At 38.5% G+C, this 21,739-nt stretch overlaps 1 protein-coding gene across 5 annotated transcripts in view; it reads right to left on the minus strand.

The window, feature by feature from the left end:
- Positions 1-21,739, minus strand: part of HEATR5A (HEAT repeat containing 5A) — a 191,993-nt gene that overhangs the window by 6,465 nt on the left and 163,789 nt on the right. For 2 of the 5 annotated variants that reach the window (XM_072622523.1, XM_072622525.1), the window contains 3 exons: positions 18,899-19,053; positions 16,612-16,825; positions 13,544-15,169 (listed from right to left, as the gene is read on the minus strand). In XM_072622523.1, coding sequence (XP_072478624.1) covers positions 14,865-15,169; positions 16,612-16,825; positions 18,899-19,053 — 674 coding nt within the window. In that variant the 3' untranslated portion in view covers positions 13,544-14,864. The other 3 variants (XM_072622524.1, XM_072622526.1, XM_072622527.1) reach the window with 3 other exon arrangements.

The following is a 21,739-nucleotide window of genomic DNA, read 5'->3' on the forward strand; positions in this document are numbered from 1 at the left end:
GTGTTCATCACCTATAATAGGGCCTCTGGCTCAGCTGGGCATTATGGGCCTTTTTTCAGCTTTGAAGCAGCTGATGGTTCTCCTCTTTGACTCCCTCAGAGTCTCAGCTTTGAGGTAGATTTAATCTCTTCTGTTCTATAATCCTTCTTGGTCCAGAGGTAGTTTCCCACAGTGAAGAACTCTCTTTACTCAGGATATTCTGGTCAGTTACACATTCCAGACTCAGGCTGGGTAGGGAGGATGGTGGGGGTTGCTTAAAGGTCTCTGTGCCCAGGAGCAAGTTCACTAGCACCTGAACTTTTTATGCAGTCGAGCTCTTCAAGTCTCTGACCTCCTTCGAAAACCTGAATATTTCTTTTGCTTCTGGAAGGTCTTCCACGTATATTATAATCCCTTAGTCCCTACAGCCTTAGTTGGAATTTATACAGGTTGACTCTTACACCCTTAGAGGTATTTTTTGAAGGAGGTGGGGTTTGGATGAGAAGGTCCTGACCTATGATTTTACTGGTATGGTGGGTTATTTGTAGTTGCCTATGGGCTGTTGTCATAGGCAATTTATGGTTGACTAGAGCCACAGAGAACTGATGAGTGACTTGTCCAGGGGCACTCCGATAACTGTTTCTCTCCCTCCCTCCCTCCCTTCCTCTCTCTTGACTTGAACTCGGGTCCTCCTGATTCCAGGTTGGTGCTCTATCTGTTGTGCCACCTAGTTGCCTCCCCCCACCTCACCCCTCCGTCCCAAGGCAGAACTTGAACCCTGCCTCTAAGGTGGCCCTCTAGCCACTTCAGCATGCTTTCTCAAATACATTAGAGTTCTAGAATAAGGTGGTATGTGAAGTTTGAGTGGAGGTCACTTACTAACTGCGAGGGTCCAGGAAGGTTTCAGGGAGGAAGTAACATTTAAGTTAGAGTTTGAAGTGTACTGCAATTCATTTGGAAAAGGGGCCAGAGGGCAGGGCCTTCTAGCATAGGAACTGCACTATCCAAGATACAGTGATAGGAAAGTTCAAGATGTCTTTTGTCTTTGAGGGACAGCATAATCCAGTTTGACTAGAGCATAGATTATATGAAAGGGAGTTACAGCAAATAAAAGCACAGTGAAACATTGAATTCGCCTAGGCAAAAGAGTTTGAACTTGACGAAGAAGGCAAAAAGGAGCCAAAGAATGTCTAGATCTATGGATAAGGAATGACCTGATCATGTTTGTAAGGCAGAGGGGAAAAACCTAGTGAGAGGAAAGAGAGATGAAGCTGTCCAAGAGACTGGATAACTGACAGCACAAAATCCTGGAAGGAGCAGAAGAAAATGGGATTATTTACCAAGGGGATACTTAATAAGAAAATACATTAAAAAAAAAACCAAGCAAACAAACCCAGACCTAGACTATCAAGTGAAAAGATGAAAAGAGTTATGAATGAAACTTCTTGTTCATTCATGTCTGACTTTTCATGACGCCAGCTGGGGTTCTCTTGGCAAAGAGACTGGAATAGTCTACCCTTTCCTCCTCCCCTTCATTTTACAGATGAGAAAATTGAGGCAAACAGGGGTAAGTGAGTTGCCCAAGGTCACCTAGTTAGTAAGTGTCTGAGGTCACCTAGCTGCTCCAAATGAATGAAAGCAATTTCAGTCCTCGGATTATATTATAAAGCAGCCATCATCAAAATCATCTGGCATTGGTTAAAAAAATAAGAGAAGTAGATCAATGGAGCAGATAAGAAAATACAGAATCAGAAACAGTGGAACTTAGTAACCTAGTGTTTGTTAAAGTGGAAAGCAGAAATCCCCTCACTATTTGATAAAACCTCCTTGGAAAACTGGAAAGTCTAGGGGAAATTAGACTTAGACCAACATTTTATACAGTCATCCCTTAACATTCACAGGTTTTATGTTCTTGGTTTTGGTTATTTGTGGATTGGCCATCGATAATTAAATAGAATTTTTAGAGATTTGCAGCGTACTGTGGAAAATTACAGACAACAGGGGTAATTGATGTAAAGTAACCAGATCCAAGAAAACAACATACACAATGATTATAATAACGTAAAAGGAAAGAACAAACACACATGAACAAATCAAAAGGGAATACAGGAAAATTTTAAACATCGAGCATGACTTGAAATAAGAGGACATCTCCAACCCACCCCTTCATGGAGGCAGGAAGTCTGCTGGTGCTGCTTATTACACATGATTTGGGACATTTTCTTTTTTTTTAATTAAATTTTTTTTGTTACATTTTAAATTCCCAACTCCTTTCCTCCTTCTCTACTAGAGAAGGGAAGGCACAGATTTGTAAATATATGTGAAATCATGCTACGCATACTTCTTTTTCTCAGTTCTGTCTCTGGAGGTGGACTGCATCTTCTTTCACAAGTGCTTTGTAGTTGATGTGAGTATAATACTCAGAATAACTTGGTCATTCACACTTATTCTTCAAACAATATTGCTATTACTGTATACAACGTACTCTTGGTCCTGCTCATTCACTTCTCGTTCTTGCATGCAAGTCTTACATGTTTTTCTAAAATCACCCAGATCATTTCTTACGGCACAGTAGTATTCTATCACAATCATATGCCACAACTTGTTTAGCCATGTCTCAATTGGTGGGTGTTCCCTTAATTTCCAGTTCTTAGTCATCACAAAGAGAGCTGCTATAAATATTTTAGAATGTATATAGGTTCTTTTCCTTTTTCCCTCTTCTCTTTGGAAAAGATACCTGATAGTGGTATTGTTGGGTCAAAGTATATACACAGTTTTATAACTCTTTGTGCATAATTCCAGATGCCTTTCCAAAATGGTTGGATCAGTTCACAGTTCCACCAAGAGTGTATTAGTGTCCCAATTTTTCTGCATTCCCTCCAACATTTGTCATTTTCCCTTCTATCATTTTAACCAATCTGATATCTTAAAGTTGCTTTAATTTGAAATTCTCTGATCAATAATGATTTAGAGCATTTTTCATATGTATGTGTATGTATGTATATATAGTTTTGATTTTGTTATTGAAAAAAACTCTTTGATCATTTGCCAATTGAGGAATGACTCATATTCTTATAAATCTGACACAAAGTTCTCTGTATATTTGAGATGAGACCTTTGTCTGAGAAAGAGTCCACAAAAGTTGTTTCCCAATTTTCTGCTTTCTAGATCTTGGCTACATTAGTTTTATTTGTATAAAACCTTCTAATGAAATCAAAATTATCCATTTTATATTTCACAGTGCTCTCTATCACTTGATTATTTATAAATTATCCTCCTATTTATGTCTGGTAGTTACTATGTTCCATTTCTTCTAATTTTCTTTTGATATCTCCCTTTATGTCGAGGTCATGTATTCAAGACCATATCTTGGTATATGTGTAAGATATTGTTCTCAACTCAATTTTTGCCAAATTACTTTCCACTTTTCCCAGCAATTTTTACCAAATAGTATATTCTTATCCCAAAATCTTAAATGTGTTGTTTTTGTGTTAATTTTTTCCTCTTCTTTTTCCTTTTTTTTTTTTTTTTTTAAAATACCATTTGTTATATGGAATGTCTTTCAGGAAGGAGGATTCTAGGAAAATGATACTAGGGGAAATTATAGTGATGTAAAAACAAAAAAGAGTCAATAAAAGCTTTTTTTAAATGGAAAAGTAAGGAACACTTTTTTTTTTTTAGAGAAAAGAGTGATAGGGTTAAATCTTGAAGACTATATTCTCAATCGTTACTCTCCTCCCCTTCCATTTTCTTCTGTTTTTTCCCCCTACTGCCTTCAAACATAACTAAATATCTTCCATTCTTAAAACCAAAACCACAACCACCAAGCTACTGTTCTCCATCTTCCCTTCCTTTCTCAGCCAGTCTTCTTGAATAAGCAATCAATACTTATTGCTTCTCCTTCCTCGTCCCTCATTTGCTCTTCCACTCTGTGCAACACTGGGCAGAAGCTGCTCTCTTCAAAGTTACCAGTGATCTATTATGATAATTGTGAAGCTGGATGATCTTTTCTCAGTGCTCATCCTTCTTGAAGTATCTGCTGCATTTGACATGGTTTCTCTCTGGGTTTTCACGATACCTACTATTACTTTTTCCTCCTTCTCCTCCTCCTTGCCTGGCTGTTCCTTCCCCTTTACTCTGGCTGATTTATCTCATACCCCCTATCTGTGGGTGTTTCCCAACATTCTGACCTTTACGTATCTGTTCAGCCTCAGGCTCTTCTCTGAATGTCAGTCCTACATCACCAGTTGTCTGTTGGATACTTCAAAGTGGATGACCCGGACCCATCTCAAACTCATGTCCAAAACTGAATCCATTGTCTTTTCCTCACTACCCATTCATTTTCCAATCACTCTATTTCCTTGCAGTCTCCTAGGTTTACAACCTTGGCATTATCCTTGATTCCCTGCCCTCCTTTACTCTACATATACCATCCATTGACACATATTGCCATTTCCACCTTTATAATACCTCTCACATAAGACTCCTCTTCAGTCACACAGCTACCACCTGTGTTTAGACCCTCATCATCTCTCAATTAGATTGCAACAGTCTTTTAATTGGTCTCCCTGAATCAAGTCTCTCACCATTCCCATGCATCCTACACATGGCTGCCAAAGTGATTTTCCTTAAGGATAGCTCTGACCCCTACTCAACCAATTGCAGCAGTTTTCTATTGCCTCAAGGATAAGTGGGAAAAGAAACAAACATTTTTTTAAGCACCTACTATGTGCCATGCACTTTGTTAAGTGCCTTACATATATCTCATTTGATCCTTATAACAACTTTCAGAGGGAGGTGTTCTTATGTTCCTAATTTTAGAGTTAAGGAAATGGAGACAGAGAGGAGTCACACACAGTTAGAGAGGAGTGTCTGAGATAAGATTTGAATTGAGGTCTTACTGACTTCAGGCCCAATACTCTATCCACTGAACAACTAGCTAACTCTGAATAGCTATGTGGGTATTTGATGGGGAGGCTAGGTCAAACTTTTGGACCTTAGTTCGCTAAGGATGGTTTCATTGCCTTTTAAGAGAAAAATTAGCCCTAGCCTACGTGGCAGGGATCTTAATAGGTATTACAGAGCTAACCTAATCTACACACCTAACTAGATTGTAAAAGTCTCAAACATAGCAGCTACATCTTTTATGAAACTTCTCTGGATTCCCCACAATGTTCAGGAAAGATACTCAATTCAACAAACATTTGTTAAATGCCCACCATATGCAAGGCAATGGTGATACAAAGATGAAATGAAAGTATATATGGGCATCCCTTCCAGGTGTGGGCAGTTGTAGCTAATGGAAAGGGGCAGAAGAAGGGATAGTTATGAGAGAAAAACCAAAAATGTAACCCCACAGAAGGAAGGTAAAGATTCAGGGTAAAGATGGACAGGGTCCTATTTGCTATCATATAATTTATGTATGACTGTTATGAGGACTTTGAAGGTAATAATTGGGGAAATTCTAGTACCTAAAAGTGTTTGGTGACTCTGGGGGAAGGGGAGAAATGTATATTGCCTAGTTATGGTGTCAGTGGCAGAAATGTAGGTTTTGGTTTATCATCATGAAATAGAGTTTTTGGAGAGACCTGGGAGCATGCGTGGGACGAGGTCTCAGAGCTTACACTGCCACCTGCTGTCTAGAAATGCTGACTGGAAAGGAAAATGGGCTTTGACTTTGCTGTTTGGAAGACATGAATAGAAATGGGAAGGTTTTACCCTTCTCACTAATTATTTTCCTGAGAGGTGGAAATCCTTGAGAGCACCGTCAAGAGAATAGATCTGATAAAGCTCTGAAGGACCCAGGCTTACGGTTTCCACTTTTGCTGAAAGTGCATGATGCTACTTCAGCAGCCCAGGATTGGGGAGACCTAAGTGGAGCATAAGAGTAACTGTTCCCATTAAAGAACTGCAGTGCAGCTGAGGAAACCAAAGGACATCAGTAAAGAGTTGTGAGTGGTCCTGGGGACATGTATTCCATCCTCATGTACCTACTTTGATTTTCTAAGTTTGTGTCCATTCTCTTCTGTGGACACTGCATTTGTGAGATAGTGGGTCTCAGATTTGTAAGTGGAATATTTCTGATTTCTGAGCTGATATTGCTCATCTTGAATGACTGGTTAATTGGGATGCACAACGGTGGGGGCTCAGGAGCTACAACGTACAATAGTAGGAGGAAATTCGACCTCTACACAGAAAAACATTCTGGGAAAATATGAGAATTGAGAAATAAAAACAAATGTGCTTCTTCAACTTTCTCTAATTAATTCCTTTCAATAACTACACGTATTTGTCGTAGAATCGTAGACTCCTAAGGGAACTTAGAACGAATTTATTCCAATTCCTTTATTTTACAGATGGGAGAACTGATCATTCTTATTTTATATGGGAAGACTCTGAGGTCCAAAGATGATTAGCTCAAGATCACCTTGTAAGTTAATGGTGAAATAAGATCTCTTTTTCTATTTCCTGTGTAAACATATAAAAGGAGCCACAAAGGAAGAAAACAGAGACACTGTGGAAAGTCTTGAAGTCCAGTGTGTACAGACTGGCTGAACAGCATTGAAGCAGGGGGCCCAAAGAAAAAGATGCAGTGTGTAAGTGATGAAGAAGGGCCTTTTCCTTGGAACAGAGAGAGAATTAGTGGTAGAGAGGAAAACAATATTGACCTGTTTTCCTGGTACATAGTTGTAATTATGCAGGAAAAATACCCATATGTCCATATGTGGTCAATAATAACCATATGGTTAAGGCTGACGTGATGGCCACTTGTAATTTAAAAACTAGCCACCAACAGACTAGAAGCTGAAAAATGACTCTTAATGTTTTCCAGGATTTTCAAAAGGCTTCTAAGAGGACACCCTGAAGACCTCTCTTTTTTCTGTCTATACTTTCTTCTGTGTGGATGTTGATAATTTTCACAAAGTTGCAAACCATCACTAACACCACTAGCGTTCTACAGATGGGGTCCTAAATACAAAGGCAGTTTCCCCTACAAGACTGGTTCCACTTCGGTGCAGTTGTTTTCTTTTCTTTCTTTCTTTCTTTTTTTCAGGAGATACATGCTCTAGGTTAATGAAATAAGAGGATGGTAACAAGAATGGGACAGTGGAGAATCACTCAAGAGAAGCAAAGGGAAACACATTGAGGATCAAGGCTATTGAGGCTCACCAGGGCTAGATTAACTAATTATAGAGAAACAACTTTATCTTATCCTCTTCCTATAAGGACTCCAATTACAGAGGCCAAGGAAGTAGTGACTTAATAGTAGGGCAGATAAAATGGAGGTGACTCAAATGTTTTGACACTCATTAAGGTCCAGCAAGCTACCTGCTTCCCTCTCCTATCACACCTTCCCCGCCTGCAAAGGCTTGACCCAAGGGACGTTTTTCTTTTCTCCTAGCCTAACTTGGAAGAAGACATGTGACTAAGGGATGGGTCAAACTATTTTAGAAAACCTTTCTACAGTATTAATTAGCAAACTCTGAGAAGCAGCAGTCATGTGGTCTCCACTGTGGTCTTGCTCTTTGCTGCCCTGTGGAATCTCGGACTTGGAGATGACCTTAGGGAAGTCTTTTCTTCTGACATAACTCATTCCAGAAGGGTTATTCTGTGACACCTTTTGGTCAGCCATTATTATTGCTGGTAATGGTGAGGGGGGAAGGAAGTGAGCGATAGAAGGGATCACCAGAATCCCCACAGGTCGTTTTAACCAATTTCTTTTACCGCCTCCAGCCCTAAACTACTTTCCAGAGCTAAGGATGACTATTAAGACAGATGAGTTTCGCCCCCTCTCTTTCTTTCCTCTCTGCTTTCTGGTGGAAATGGGAAAAGGCAGAGGGGCAGGGAAAGGTGATCTTTAATATGCACTGGAGGTTCCAGAACCCTGTGACAACCCTTACTCTATCAAGGAAAGATAAGGGAAGTTTAAAAGTAAACAAGAACGATTTATAAGATGAAACTTCTGGTTAGGATGACAGGGATTGTATGTAAGACTTTTTTCCTGAGGATAAACCCAGCTAAGTTTGGAGAGGCTCAGTGACTCATGGGATAACGATTTTTGGCCATCCAAAGTGATATTACAGAAATGGTCTACAAGACATTCCAATTCATATCAAGCAGAGGCAATAAACATACTTATGAGATCATCAATCATTGAAGTATTACTAATGTAATATTATACTACATACCATGGTTCTCACCCTAGTATCAAGTTACTGTTCCCTTTAGTTGGATTCAGTAGAAGTTTCATTCTTTGGGGAGACCTTTTAATTACTTTGTAATTTGCTATTCTTCTTGCATTTAAGTAGGTATATCCCCTTAAAAGTGGGTAGACACCAATGACAAGCAGGGGAGAAAGATGGCCATCTTATCCTTCAGATTGAGAAGATTTGGCACTTTCATAAGAGCTTCTTCTTACACTGAACCAATCACACTCTAAGTTATCATAGAAAATTTAGGATTATGGCAAAGCTGGACACGACTGAATAAGTAAACAAGAAGCCTTCCAGCTCTTAATTTATGATTTTATCATAGATATTAAAACTATCCAGGATAACATAAGTGTATGTTGTTTTTGCTGAGTCATGTCTGACTCTTTGTGACCTCAGTTGGGGTTTTCTTGGCAAAGATACTGGCATGGTTTGCCATTTTCTTCTCCAGTTCATTTTATATATGAGGAAAATGAGGCCAACAGAGTTCAGTGACTTGCCCAGGGTCACACAGCTTAATACATGTCTGAGGCTACATTTAAACTCGGGAAGATGACTCTTCCTGATTCCAGGCCCGGCACTCTACCCACTGTACCATCTAGCTGCCCTTAAAGGTGTAACCTGCACAATTATTTCCCTCAAACATCTGGTTATTAAACATACTGCTGAGAATATGTGTCAGGTGCTGTAGTAAAGTTGTGGGGAATATAAAAACAAAACAGATAGTCTTTGGCCTTGAGAAGTTTAGAGTCTACCTGAGGAGAACAAGTATGAATACTACATAGATGCATGCTAATTTTGAGAGGAAGACAGTAATTAATTGGGGAAGGGAGACAGAAAACAATATCCAAAGGTGGCTCTTGAGGAAAATCTGGCAAAAAAAAAGGATTCTAAAAAGACTTGGAGGTGAGGGAGTGCATTCCAGGCTCATAGGGCACAGCCAGGGAGATGAAATGCTGTGTATGAGAAGAACCAGAGGGCCAGACTATACTGTGCTTGGAGATGAGTGATATGCAAAGTCTGGAGAAGCAAGTACAAACTTTTTATACGGCAACTTTAAACAAAATATTAGTAAGACAACAGAAGAGGAGAGCAGGAACGGTAAAAAGCTCATAAGGAGTCTACTGACTAAATGAAAAGGAAGTAACTCTGACCACTTCTCATTTTCATATTGACGCAACAAGACATTTTCACCTCGACTTAAAAGCATTTCAACAGTGAAGGACATCTATATATTGAAAAATAATTTTCAAATTTGTTAAATAAAGGTTCTAATTCTTAATTTCCTCCACTGTATGGAGGAAAAGATTTAGCAGACGATCTCAGCATGACCACAGCTCAGTGATTCTGCCTCTCCAGTGACTGGTGATCTCTTGATCTCTCTGTAACCTTTATACACAGTGTGCAGTGGTGGTGGACAGCTGCTCTCTTCTCTGTTGGACTTCTGATACTGTTTTTCTTGGTTTTTCTCCTACCTGTCCTAACACTCCTGGGTTTCCTTTGCTGGATCTTTATTCAGATCATGCCCAATAATGCTGGGTCTCTCCCACCTCAAAGTTGTATCCTTAGCCTTCCCTTCTTCTACAGTAATTCACTTGGCAATCTCATTAGCTCCCACAGATTCAACTATTATCTCTACCCATATGATTCGCATATCTATTGGTCCAGCCCCGTCTTTTTGCTGACTTCCAGTCTTACATCTCCAATTGCCTTCTGGACATCTTGAATTGGAAGTCCTGTTTACACATTGAATACACGTTGAAAACTGTACCCATTATGCCCCACCCCCCCACTACCCTGAAATATTCCTTCTTCCTAACTTCCCAAATACTGTCCAGTGTACCACTATCCTCCCATTCACCCACACTCACAAACTAGATGTCATCCTCAACTGTTCATTCCCTTTCCACAATCTAATTAATTGCCGGACCTTGTCATTTCTACCTTTGTATTTTATAGCATTGTACGTTGTCCCCTTCTCTCTTCACCTCAAGCCTGGATTAATGCAACAGCCTGCTGCATGGTCTCCCTGCCTGAAGGTTCATCCCACTTCAGTCCATCTTCCACTCAGCTGTCAAACTGATCTTTCTAAACCACAAGTCTGATCATGTCACCTCGTCTTGTCCCCTCCTTCAATAAAACTCCATTAGTTCCTTCTCACCTCTAAGATCAATCACGGGATACTGTTTTGTCTTTCAAAGCCCTTATAACCTGGCCCTTTCTTATCTTTTCAGTCTTCTTACTACATGCTAAGCATTGTGCTAAATATCTACTCTTCAAAAAGAAGATTGAGACAGTCCCATACTCAAGTTCTCAGGGAACTGGAAGTAATTGGGGAGATAACATATAAAGGAGATTTCTTGTTTATATTTAGTTCATGGTAGATGGAAAAGGCAGATAGTACTTAGACCAGAAAAATAGCAAGGTAGATAACAAGGCCCAAAAGACCTCAGGGAATAAATGGTTCTCTATCAAGAGGAGAGTGCAATTAAGAGCCAGAGAGAAGAGGCTCTGGGAAATCTCCAGCAGATGTAGGGATCAGAGGTCAGCATATAGTTGTCAGTGAATATCCTTGGCTTGTTGGCAACTTGGCAGGAGGGCAATGAGGATGGCTGGAGAAGGGAAAATTGAATCTCCTCTTGGTGACAGCAGCTGTTGCTGGTCTTTCTTGCATTGGCAAGCTGGTGCAGAGTATGTTAAAAGATCCTGGCTTCTCACTGTGACTTGGTGGTCAGTAAAGGTGGCTGGTCCCAGGTTCTCATGGGTCCTCTTGTATACATAAGCACAATTGACAAACAGATTTCCAGTACAGAATATTCTTCTGAAATATACTCAGTAGCTAGGTGGTCTTTATAATCTCATGCAACATACAAGATGTGACTGCCAAGAAATGATTTTCTTACATGGCTTATCCATTCAGTGTCACTGCTTAATTCGTTTTGTATTGATCTTTCTTGGCATGAGGGTCACTGATTCTAATGTTCAACTGAGCAGTATAGGACACCCAACTAAGGTTGTGCACATGTCTTCCTTATCCTTGTGTTAGATGGTAAACTTCCTGTAAGAAGGAAACAGATCACAGAAGCGAGAGATGGAAGGGAATATAAGATACAATATAGTCTAACAACGTCATTTTACAGATGAGGAAAAGTGCCTTGGATAGAAGCACTCGACAAATACTTTTTGAATTTTTTTGCCTTAACCAAAATTAACTTAGCTAAATTAGAGAAACTTAAGGAATTGGTACGTTACACACACATTCAGGAACTTACAGAATTTCAACAAATATTTACTAAATGATTTTATATAAGGGATCAGGGAAAGCTTCATGGAAGAGGTAGCATATGAACCAGTCTCCAAAGAACAGGAAGGCCATGGTTGATTGACTTATCTTTAGAATAAAGAGATTGGACAAGGTAGTTTTTGAGGTTCCTTCCAGTTCTATGTCCTATGATTTTGTGAAGTGTAGATGAGGAGGGAATGAATTTTTAAGGCATTCTTCTTGTGATAACTACCCTTTTGAGGATACAGTGCCACCATGTTGCCTTTGGAATGCCTAGCAGACAATTTTGGGGACATTGTCTTTTCCAGGCTCAAAATGAACCCATTAGAGTTCAATCATGAAACTAAAAAGGCATAATACAATAAAATATGAGACTGTTAAAAGATACTAGCAAAACATTGAGTTGAATTTCTATAACTATATATATCCTTTTTTTTGGAGGTTAAGTTTTAATGATAGGAAAATTGAAAAAAATGTAAAAGAATTAACTCTATTATTTGCTTTTGAGGGTGATGAAAAACATGGCCAAACTGCTGAATATGAAACTCCGTGTTAAAGAACCAAACATGTGACTCAAACAATATATTGCTAGCATTCTTAATTTTGTACTGCCTTTTCATCTTTTTTTTTTTGCATGTGTGTGTAACTTCTTGATTATGGTAAAGTTTTATTACTTTGAGGGGTATTAATATTTTGATATTACTGGTAATATTTTATCAGTTATAATTTTATTAAAATATTATTTGTATAAGAAAAATCAAGGCAAAGAAATGGTTCACTTAAACCAAAGTTAATCTTACATTTGACTCTGCTAAGTAAAGTATATCTTTATATGTAATAATGTTCTTTCAATAGAAACCAAGTCTGTCAAAGATATTACTACATGTCTGATCATGGAGAACACTACAAGAGAATGTCTTTTTTCATGGTGAGGGGAAATGTTTAAAATGATCACACCCTGAAGAGCTGAGTTTGACTGCTATTTCTTTCCTGTTAGGGACAATATAAAAAGGTAAAAGTAGCTCATCACATTTTCTGTCAATTGTATGAATTGTGAACATGAGTATTGAAAACATAAATGTTTCCATAACACCATTAGGAGATTTATGTAAAACAAAATTTTCCCAACTTGCTAATTAGCACAATTAATTTGGAAAGTATTAGTAAGCTAATTAAAGTAACACCAAATTATCACAAATATATGAGAAGATGAATTATTTTATCAGAAAAGGATATATTAGCAGCTATTTTTACAAATACTTTTTTTGTAAAGGTTAAGAGACCAAACCTGTCTTATAAATACATCTCAAATCTTTATAGACAGCTACTAAATTAGTTACTATTCATCTATGAATATGTAACTGCATATAAAGATTGTCATCACCAACACCATTTGTATCAATATTTGTAGTCCAGATTTCCACTAGGTTTTGGCCAGCATCTTCTTTTAAAATATTAATTAAATGCAGCTCTAACTTTTTTTGGTGTTATGCCAAGTTTGAAGCTCATTTTTAGGGCCAAATGTATTCAAAATTAGACTAAAAGAATAAAACCAACAGATGAGTTAACACTAATCTAGTTCACTGAAATTTTTATGCAAGTAATTCCTAGAGATGTCCAAGACAAGCTTTCCAAGATAAAATTCTTTGCACTTCAGAGATAATCCCTTACCAATCCCTAATATGCACGACCCCTTCCATCTAAATAACACTAAACTATTAAATGTTGCCCACAAATAATTGTTTTACAATCTAAAAATGCAAGACCACAAAATAAAAGATAATGTATGGAATTGTTTACTTCCAAAGAACCCAACTTGGGATCCATCTATTTATTAGAAGGAATAAACCTGGAACTTTTAGAGGACAAACATAGCTTACTTAACCTTTTTAAGGAGTATTACAAAAGAAACGGTGTCTCTGAAGTAACTGTGTACCTCTAAGTCATCACTGTGAATTCATCTAAATCAGAGCACAAAATACTGAAGTTATTTGCTCCAAACAGCTGTAATTCTTGAAGCAAATGAGTCACTGACTATTTTCTCTTGTAGGCAAAATAACTTAAATACAACTATGATGAAGAAAATTAGCTTTATTTATGTAAATTAGAAAAATTGGTTTCAGGTTAGAATTTTGATCAAATGCTTAATTCTGTACAATTTACAATAGTAAATATATACAAAACTTATAATAAAAATACAGTACATCACATATTTTGAGCCCCAGTGTGTTTTCCCAATTCTGAAGGTACCTCTAACACTTCAGTTTTCAGTTATTAGCAAGGAAATGCTGTGCTTATTTTGACACAGTGCTTGGTTTATGCAGAATAATACTGGCATGGAAGGGGAAAGGCAAGGACCACCAACAGTTAGAAAATAATTAAGAGTAGCCAATATGCTCTTAATGTTATTATATGTCTTTCTATAATAAAATATGTTCCTTGTTAAAAATTTATTTATATTCCTTTTATGACGTGAAAGTCATTACTAAATCTGACAGTTTGTAAATCCACTGCCGATCCCAATAGATGGATATTAATTTACATGTATATTAAACTTATTAATATGAATATATGCAACATATTAAAATGAACCAAATAATTAGAGTTAGAATAAACAAACTCTTTTAAGATACACTTGAATTGGAGAAATACTAACTCCATATAGGATCAGCAAATTTCCATCATCTGAACTGATTAATAAAAACTAAACCAAAAACACATTCTGAAAAACATGTCACTTTTTAAGATGCCAAGTTTTAAGTCACACTGCTATACAGCCATAATGAACTTGTGTACTAAAATATATTGGATAATTTTAGACCTTATTAGAATTTAATTAAAGCTATCAATATCACCTTAATCATCTGGTTTAAGTAGCTTTACAATAATTTATCCTGTTTGAGGAATCCAGTAACATTTAATACATTTACTTAATGGGACAGGATTTAAAATTAGCATTTGTGATAGACTGTAAACTATAGACATTTGTACTATAGTTAAATCTATATCTATCACGGTACTAAATATATTGCATGTGCTTGGACTGTCAGAAAAAATTCATTTCATTTTCTAAAAAAAAAAAAAAAGATTCTGAACAGATTTAAATTCAGGATCTCTTCTTGAAATTCTTGGTAATGATTTTGACAGAGCTCTTGTGCAATCTTATCAATTCAAATTCATGACCCATCTTTCATTTTTAAGAGTTTACTTTGAATTAAAAGATCAATGTCATGTAAGACAAGAAAAAGTCCTTCATCAATTTTTTAAAAGAAATCAGTTCCAGATGTACTTGTGCCTAAAACCTTACTGTAGTCCTCGAATGGAAATGAAAAGGCACCAACTCTCCACCCAAAGTATTTGATTAAGATGCCTGCAATTCAAGTAAGATAACATCAAAGAAAATTGGTCTTCAACTGAATACTTGAATTTTTTCCAGGATTCTTGATATGTTTAGGGGTTGTCTTGATTTTGATACTTTCCTGATTGCCTTTTATAGCTGCCTCAAGACGGGCTTTCATTGTGGGAGAAGAAGCCATAATATTTTTAAAAACAGATGAATACTGGGGACCAATTTGCATCAGGTTCTGCAAAGCAAAGTCATGTAAGTTTCTCATTGTGGTGGATGCTGAGCCCAGAGTGTTTTCATCCAGAAGAAAGGAAATGAGAATGGGGAGAATGCCAGCCACCAGCTGAGCTCCTGTAAAATTGGAACACGTAACATGAACCCGAGGTTCAGTAGACAGCACACATGCTTATAATGACATATTATATAAAATTAATTTTCTTTGGGGATACGTTTTTACTCCTAAGGGGAGAAGAAAATCCCTCCAACTTCTCTATCCAAGATACAGTTATTTCTATACTAAGCAAACCTCTCCAAGTCCTTGTCCTTCTCCACTGTTCAGTTTACCTGATCTCATGTCTTCTTTCTTCCATCCCTCCTACCAACAGAGGAGGGGGCTAAGTTTGGAATCCTATTTCCTTCCCACTGCCAGTTCTAGAGTACACCTGTTTCTCTGTCACTATGACTCACTGTCACTTCCCTCTTTGGGAGCCCACAAGTCTCATGATACTACTGCCTTCTAAATTCTAAGAGCATTCTTTCACTTTCCTTAATGACTTTTTGTACCAAGATTGCAGTTCCCTTCACTTTGTCCTCAGCTGATCTCTGCAACTTCAAGAGATGCCAGGATGACTTTCCTAACATCTGACTTCACAATGACTTAACTCCAACTTCTAGCCTCCAGATACCCAGTTCTCCTTCCTGTTCACCGTCAAATGTCCAGAAAGAGCTGTCTCTCACCAGTGCTTCTCATTTCTCACCACCTGCTCACTCCACTGCCCCGATGAATGCAGCTTCTCTGTCCACACCCTCCCTACAAGTGTCTCTCAAGGGTCACCAGGAAGTTCCTAAATATAGAAACTAATGCTCTTTTCTTATTTCCTTTGACCTCTGAAATATCTATCTTTTTTCCTTCCTTGCCTTTTCTGGCTCCTTGCAGTTCACAGAATCATGGCATGTAAGAAGCCGTCTAATGTTGAACCTCAATCACCCTTTTATGGATGAGGAACTCGAGGTCCAGAGGCTAAGTCACTGACGTTGAGCTGGCACTGGCTCCCATGTTCTCGGTAGAATTTACATAAAGTACATTACAAACCTGAAGGTTCTGTATGTCAGCTGTTACTGTTGTTACTATAAAAATCCAGGATCTTTCCCATGATGCCATGCTGTTTTTCTTCCTTGCTTCATAAATACAACTTTTGGCTTTTTTTTTCTAAAATGCTGGCTCCTCCGAAGGTCCTGCCCTTTCTTTCCCTACATTGTCTCCCATAGATACACATTTACTTTCACACCTCCAAACATCTTTTCTTATGTTACTGATTCTCCAATCTCTCCTCTGAGCTTCAGGGAGCTGCTTTCTTTGTATTCCCTTAAGCCCCTAGCACATGGCCTTGAACAGAAGACACAGAGTTTTTGGAATTGAGTATGACATTACAAGGATGTGGCACAACATAACACAAATGACTCTCTGATTTTTGCTGTATGTCAAAATTAAAATTTATAACTGTTCATTCCAACAAACTTCTGACAACAGTTAGCTACAAATGCAAAGAGGTGGCGATGGGGGGAGTACTCACGGTGCTGTTCCTCAGCAAGAGCCACCAGCGCTTCTAAGACTTTGATACCTTCCTGGATTGCCTGAAGCTCAGCAGCATCTTTGGGTTTTATTTGATCTGTCTCCTGCAGTTTTCTCACAATGGGTGATGCTAACGAATGAATATAAGGGTAGGATACTGCTGGGTTTGGATACTGAAAAATGGAAAGTAGCAGCTGATAGCACTTGATTTGTACCTAAATGGGCAAAACATATGGACAATCATAGTATGAAAGGAAAAACAGGCATTACAAGCAGCAGAAAAGAACTGTGAGAACTGTAGTAGTTAAAACAAAGTCACCATAAAAATGTGATGTGGAAGAACTTAGAAAATCAGTGCTATTAACTTTGAAATCTTTTCTCAATTTATTTAGAACATATTTAAACTTTTATATAAGGTGAAATGCAAATTTTCCCTTTCTCAATTAAGATGATTCTAGAACTATTTGGGAGATATAGGAAAAATATCTGAGGCCAAATTTATACATAGAATACTTCAGCCTTGAAGCTGTGGTTTGAGATCCAACCATTTTGGAGAACAATCTGGAATTATGCCCCAAAAGTTATAAAACTGTGTATACACCAACTGTGTATACACCCTTTGACCCAGCAGTACCACTATAAGGTCTGTTTCCCCAGGTGATCAGGGCAAAAGCAAAAGAACTGATACGTTCTCAAATACTTATAATAGCTCTTTTTGTGGTGGCAAAGAACTGGTGCAGGGTAAGGAAAAGAGCGAGGGAGACAGCTTAGCACTTAAAATGTAACAAAACTTAAATTAAATAACAAAGTTATGGTTTGAGGAAGATGTCAAAGAAATTTTGGTCAGACTAAACAAATACCTTTATATAACATAGCTCCCTTAAGATTAAGGTCTGTACTTGACTGGCTGTGCCAAACTACATGGAAGTGGTACCTTAAAGCTGTGTGTTTCATTGTAAAAAGAGGGCATGGGGTAAAAAAAACAAACAAACCAAAAAACTTGTTTTTTGAGGATATATTTGAATATCTCTAAAGGTGGGATTTCTTCTTGAGAATTAGAAATGGCTGGGGCAGTTGGGTGGCAGAGTGGATAGAGCACTGGCCCTGGTGCCAAGAGGACCTGAGTTCAAATCCAGTCTCAGATACTTGACACTTACTAGCTGTGTGACCCTGGGCAAGTAAATCACTTAACCCCGATTGCTTTACCATTTAAAAAGAATTAGAACTGGTTCCTAAACTTTCTCTTTATTGAGGGGGGAGGGGGAGGGAAAGAGGAGGCCATCAGGTTAAGTGACCTGCCCAGGGCCATACAGCCAGTAAGTGTCTGAGGCTGGATATGAATTCAGGACCTCCTGACTCCACAGCCAGTGCTCTATCCACAGATTCTTTATTGTGGAAACAGAGTTTATTAGTTCTTTGTGAGTAGAAGGATGTTTGAGCTTAGTAACTCTATAATGGCAGTGACTTCTACGTGAGGTTTGTGAAATCAATTTCATTACTTTGAGGTCACCTCAAATGAGGTGTGACTGAAGGAACAGACTCAGTTCTTCCTTGGGCTATCTGTGAAGTCTTAATGTAAAAAGTGACAAATGATCATTTGTAAATATCTTGAAACAAATTTAAGCTTTTTGGTGTTCATATGAAAAAGACGTAAACTTCAACACAAGAGAATGTTTTAACATCAAACTTTTCAAAAACTGAGCCATAAGCCCTTTCCAATTATTAGCTGAAACTATTGGGTCTCACTACTCCAAAAAGAATAAACAGAAAGTCCCAGAATCACATGATCGCAGCTCTGGAGGTGGCAGGTACCCAAAGGCCAGTCCCTTCACTTTACAGATGAGGAAGTTGGGGTCTGAGAAGGCTAACAGACTCTTCCAGAGATGGGATTTGAGCCCAGGTCTTCTGACTCACAGTCAATACTTCCCCTACTCTATCACGTGGCATCTTTCATAAACAAAACTTTGGCCTGAACATGAACACAGGCTCTTGAAGAGGGGTGCACAATCTAGGGCAGATTTTACTAGGCCGGAAAGTCTCTGAGTGGAATCATCATGGGAAAGGAGGCCTGGAGTGTCAGCACATACTCTTCAGGGAGGACACAAATGAGAGGTGGATAGTACTGGCAGGAAAAGACATGGGGTGCAATCTGCACTGTTGGAAGGAATATCCAGCTCAGTGAAAAATCTGGTCCCTTAAAGGGAAGAGGCAGGAAGGCAGCAGACTGGAAAAGAGCATTATGGGAGTTTAATAAAAGTAGCTATGATTAATCTACCAAGTACACTTACTACTGGGTCTTTCAACTCAAGTGTAACTTTAAACTTCTCTATGCAACGTTCCTGGAGGCACTGGATGGTGGTCACTTCTGGACTTGTAGACAAGATAAATACCGTTATGGCAGTAAGTAGGCTGATCTCATCAAGTTCTTGCTTTGCTCCATCTACTAAAGAGAAATGGTCCATTAGAGATGGGTTCTGAACACAGAGTTCTAGACTGAGGGCTACGAGGGGTTGCAGAAGCCACCTTGTCCAAACCCTTCAGCTTTTACAGATTAGAAAACCAAAGCCCAGAGAAGCTGTCATGGAGCAGGAAGCGGTGCAGTTGGGACTTAAACCTCACACTTCACCCTCCTGTCCCCTCCCTCCGCCATTCGGCCTTAGCTTGTGCTTTAAAATGAGCCAATGATTCAAGTTTCAAGGTTCACCCATGACATCAATTCTACTTTACCAGTGGTAAAATGTTCCTCCTATTGGAAGTACGGTCAGTAATTAACCAGCGGTTGTGAAGGGACAGGGTGGAACCTGAGAATTCACATGCCCTCTGCCTGTGCACACATGCTGGGCAGACACAGGGCCACGGGAGCCACCCATGCATCTGCCACGTCGCAGAGTCTAAGCTGTGCCTTCTCAGCTACTGTAACTTCCATAGTTTTCTTTACAACACAATGATCCGAGACAATTACGAAGGACTTACGATGAAAAATCCTATCTACCTCCAGAGAAAGAACTAATGAAAGGCGAATGCAGATCAAAGCATGCTAGTTTTTATTTTACTTTTCTTCTCCTTTTTTTGGTCTATTTTCTTTCACAACATGGCTAATATAGAAAAACATTTTTGCATGGCTGCACGTATATAATCTTGATCAAATTGCTTGCCTTCTCAGTGAAGGGGAGGGGAAGAATCTAGGAATCCAAGATTTTTAAAAATGAATGTTAAAAATTATTTTTACATGTAATTGGGGAAAAAATAAAATGTTAAATTAAAAAAAGGAAAAAAATGAATGTTAAAAATTGCAAGTATATGTAACTGGGAAAAAATATAAACATTTAAAAAAAGGTAAAAGTACTACTAGTTTCATATTTAATTTTCCAAATGGAGAAAAACTGAAAAACCCAAACCCTACGGGAATACACATTCTGTTGTGGAATAACTATGAATTGTTGGGAGACTTTTTAAAATAAAGTTTCTGCTGGATACATGGTATTAAAAGGTAAAATCTGGGCAGCAATGTGGAGCAGTGGACAGTGGAAGACTCATCTTCATGAGTTCACATCTGGCCTTAGACACTTGCTAGTTGTATGACCTTGGGAAAGTCATCTGTAAAATGAGCTGTAGAAGAAAATGACAAATCACTCTACTATCTTTGCAAAAAACCCTTCAAAAACCCAACCCCAAATGGGGTCATGAAGAGTTCAACATGACTGAAACAAATGAACACCAATCCTTAAAATCTAAAACTGGGACTCACAATGACATAAATCATTAGCAAATAAAAATCTTAAAGCAGTAGTTGTACACATAAATCATTTGGGGCTCTTTCCTTAGCTGTTATTTTAGAATGGAAGTAAAAGTAGGGCTTTCTGCATTTCAATTTATGCCACAGTTGCATTTTCATATCCTAATACACTATTAGGTCTGGTTTATTATAAAGTAATACTATGCAGGAATGTTGGCTACAGATAAATTAGGCTGGACCTACACAAAGTCTACATAAAGTGCTACGAATAAAAAGATAATATCTTCATAACAACTAACATATATATTTAAGGTGTGCAAAGTACTTTACCAATTGTTATGTCATTTTATCCTCAAAACAATCCCGTAAGGCAGGAGCTATTATCATCTCCATTTTACAGATGAGGAAATGAAAGCAGACAGAGGGTAACTTGCCTAGGGTCACTCAGCTTCTTTGTCCTTGTGGATGGATCTGAACTTAAGTCTTCCTGATTCCAGGTCCAGTATTCTATCCACTGTGCCACTGCAGATAAGTCCTAATCTCATGACCTTGGGATAGAAGTTCCTTTAGAAAAATATCGTGAAAATGAGGCTCATTTTAACTTGCTTCTACTGTGTCTTTAGTGAGCTGGCAGGAAAAGGGGAACTTGGAATTTTCCTGGTAGGGCTGATATAAACATTCTTAGGGGCCTGGAAGGGACTGCAGAGATCACGTAGTCTGGCTTGCTCAAAGGAAGCAGAGGCCTAGAAAGTCATCGGCTAATCAAGCCTTCTGTTTGATTTGTGGCAATCAGGGTCTTGGTATCTACTATTTCAGATTGTTTATACCTGAGAGATAAAAGACCAGGAGGAAAAACAAAAGGTTTCTGGTGGTCTAAACGGCTGGAAGCTTTTCAGGGTACAGACGCTGCAGAAAGGCAGCTGGCAGCAGGAAAAGTTAGGTGAGGACACAAATAACAGAGCAGAGCAAGTCTCTCAGGTACAGAGGGTAAACGACTGCTCTAGTGATCTGCAGAGACTGCACGCTGGTTTGGGCTTCTATGAGTCAATCAAATATGTTAGACTAAGTGTAAAGAGTTATAAGAAAACTTTCTTTTTTTAAAGCTCATCAGGGTGGCTGAAATGTTCTCTGGATGGGAGGTCCATTCCTTCCCTTCAGGTGCCATGTTAGTAACATACTCCCATAGCTGTCTCAGAACTGTTTCCTCCAAGAAGATGTCTCACGGAGCCTTACTTTGCCAAGACAGTGAAGCAGCAGGAAGAAGATTATCAGGTTGTACCCCTTACATCACCCACTAGAACTCAATGTCCTCTGCCCTCCCATCTTCTAAACAGATCTAAAAGATGCACTAGACTAAATCCTGACTGGGAAATTCAAGACACTGGAATGTCAT

This window comes from Notamacropus eugenii, chromosome 7, assembly GCF_028372415.1.
Source record: "Notamacropus eugenii isolate mMacEug1 chromosome 7, mMacEug1.pri_v2, whole genome shotgun sequence".
Classification (NCBI taxonomy): Eukaryota; Metazoa; Chordata; class Mammalia; order Diprotodontia; family Macropodidae; genus Notamacropus; species Notamacropus eugenii.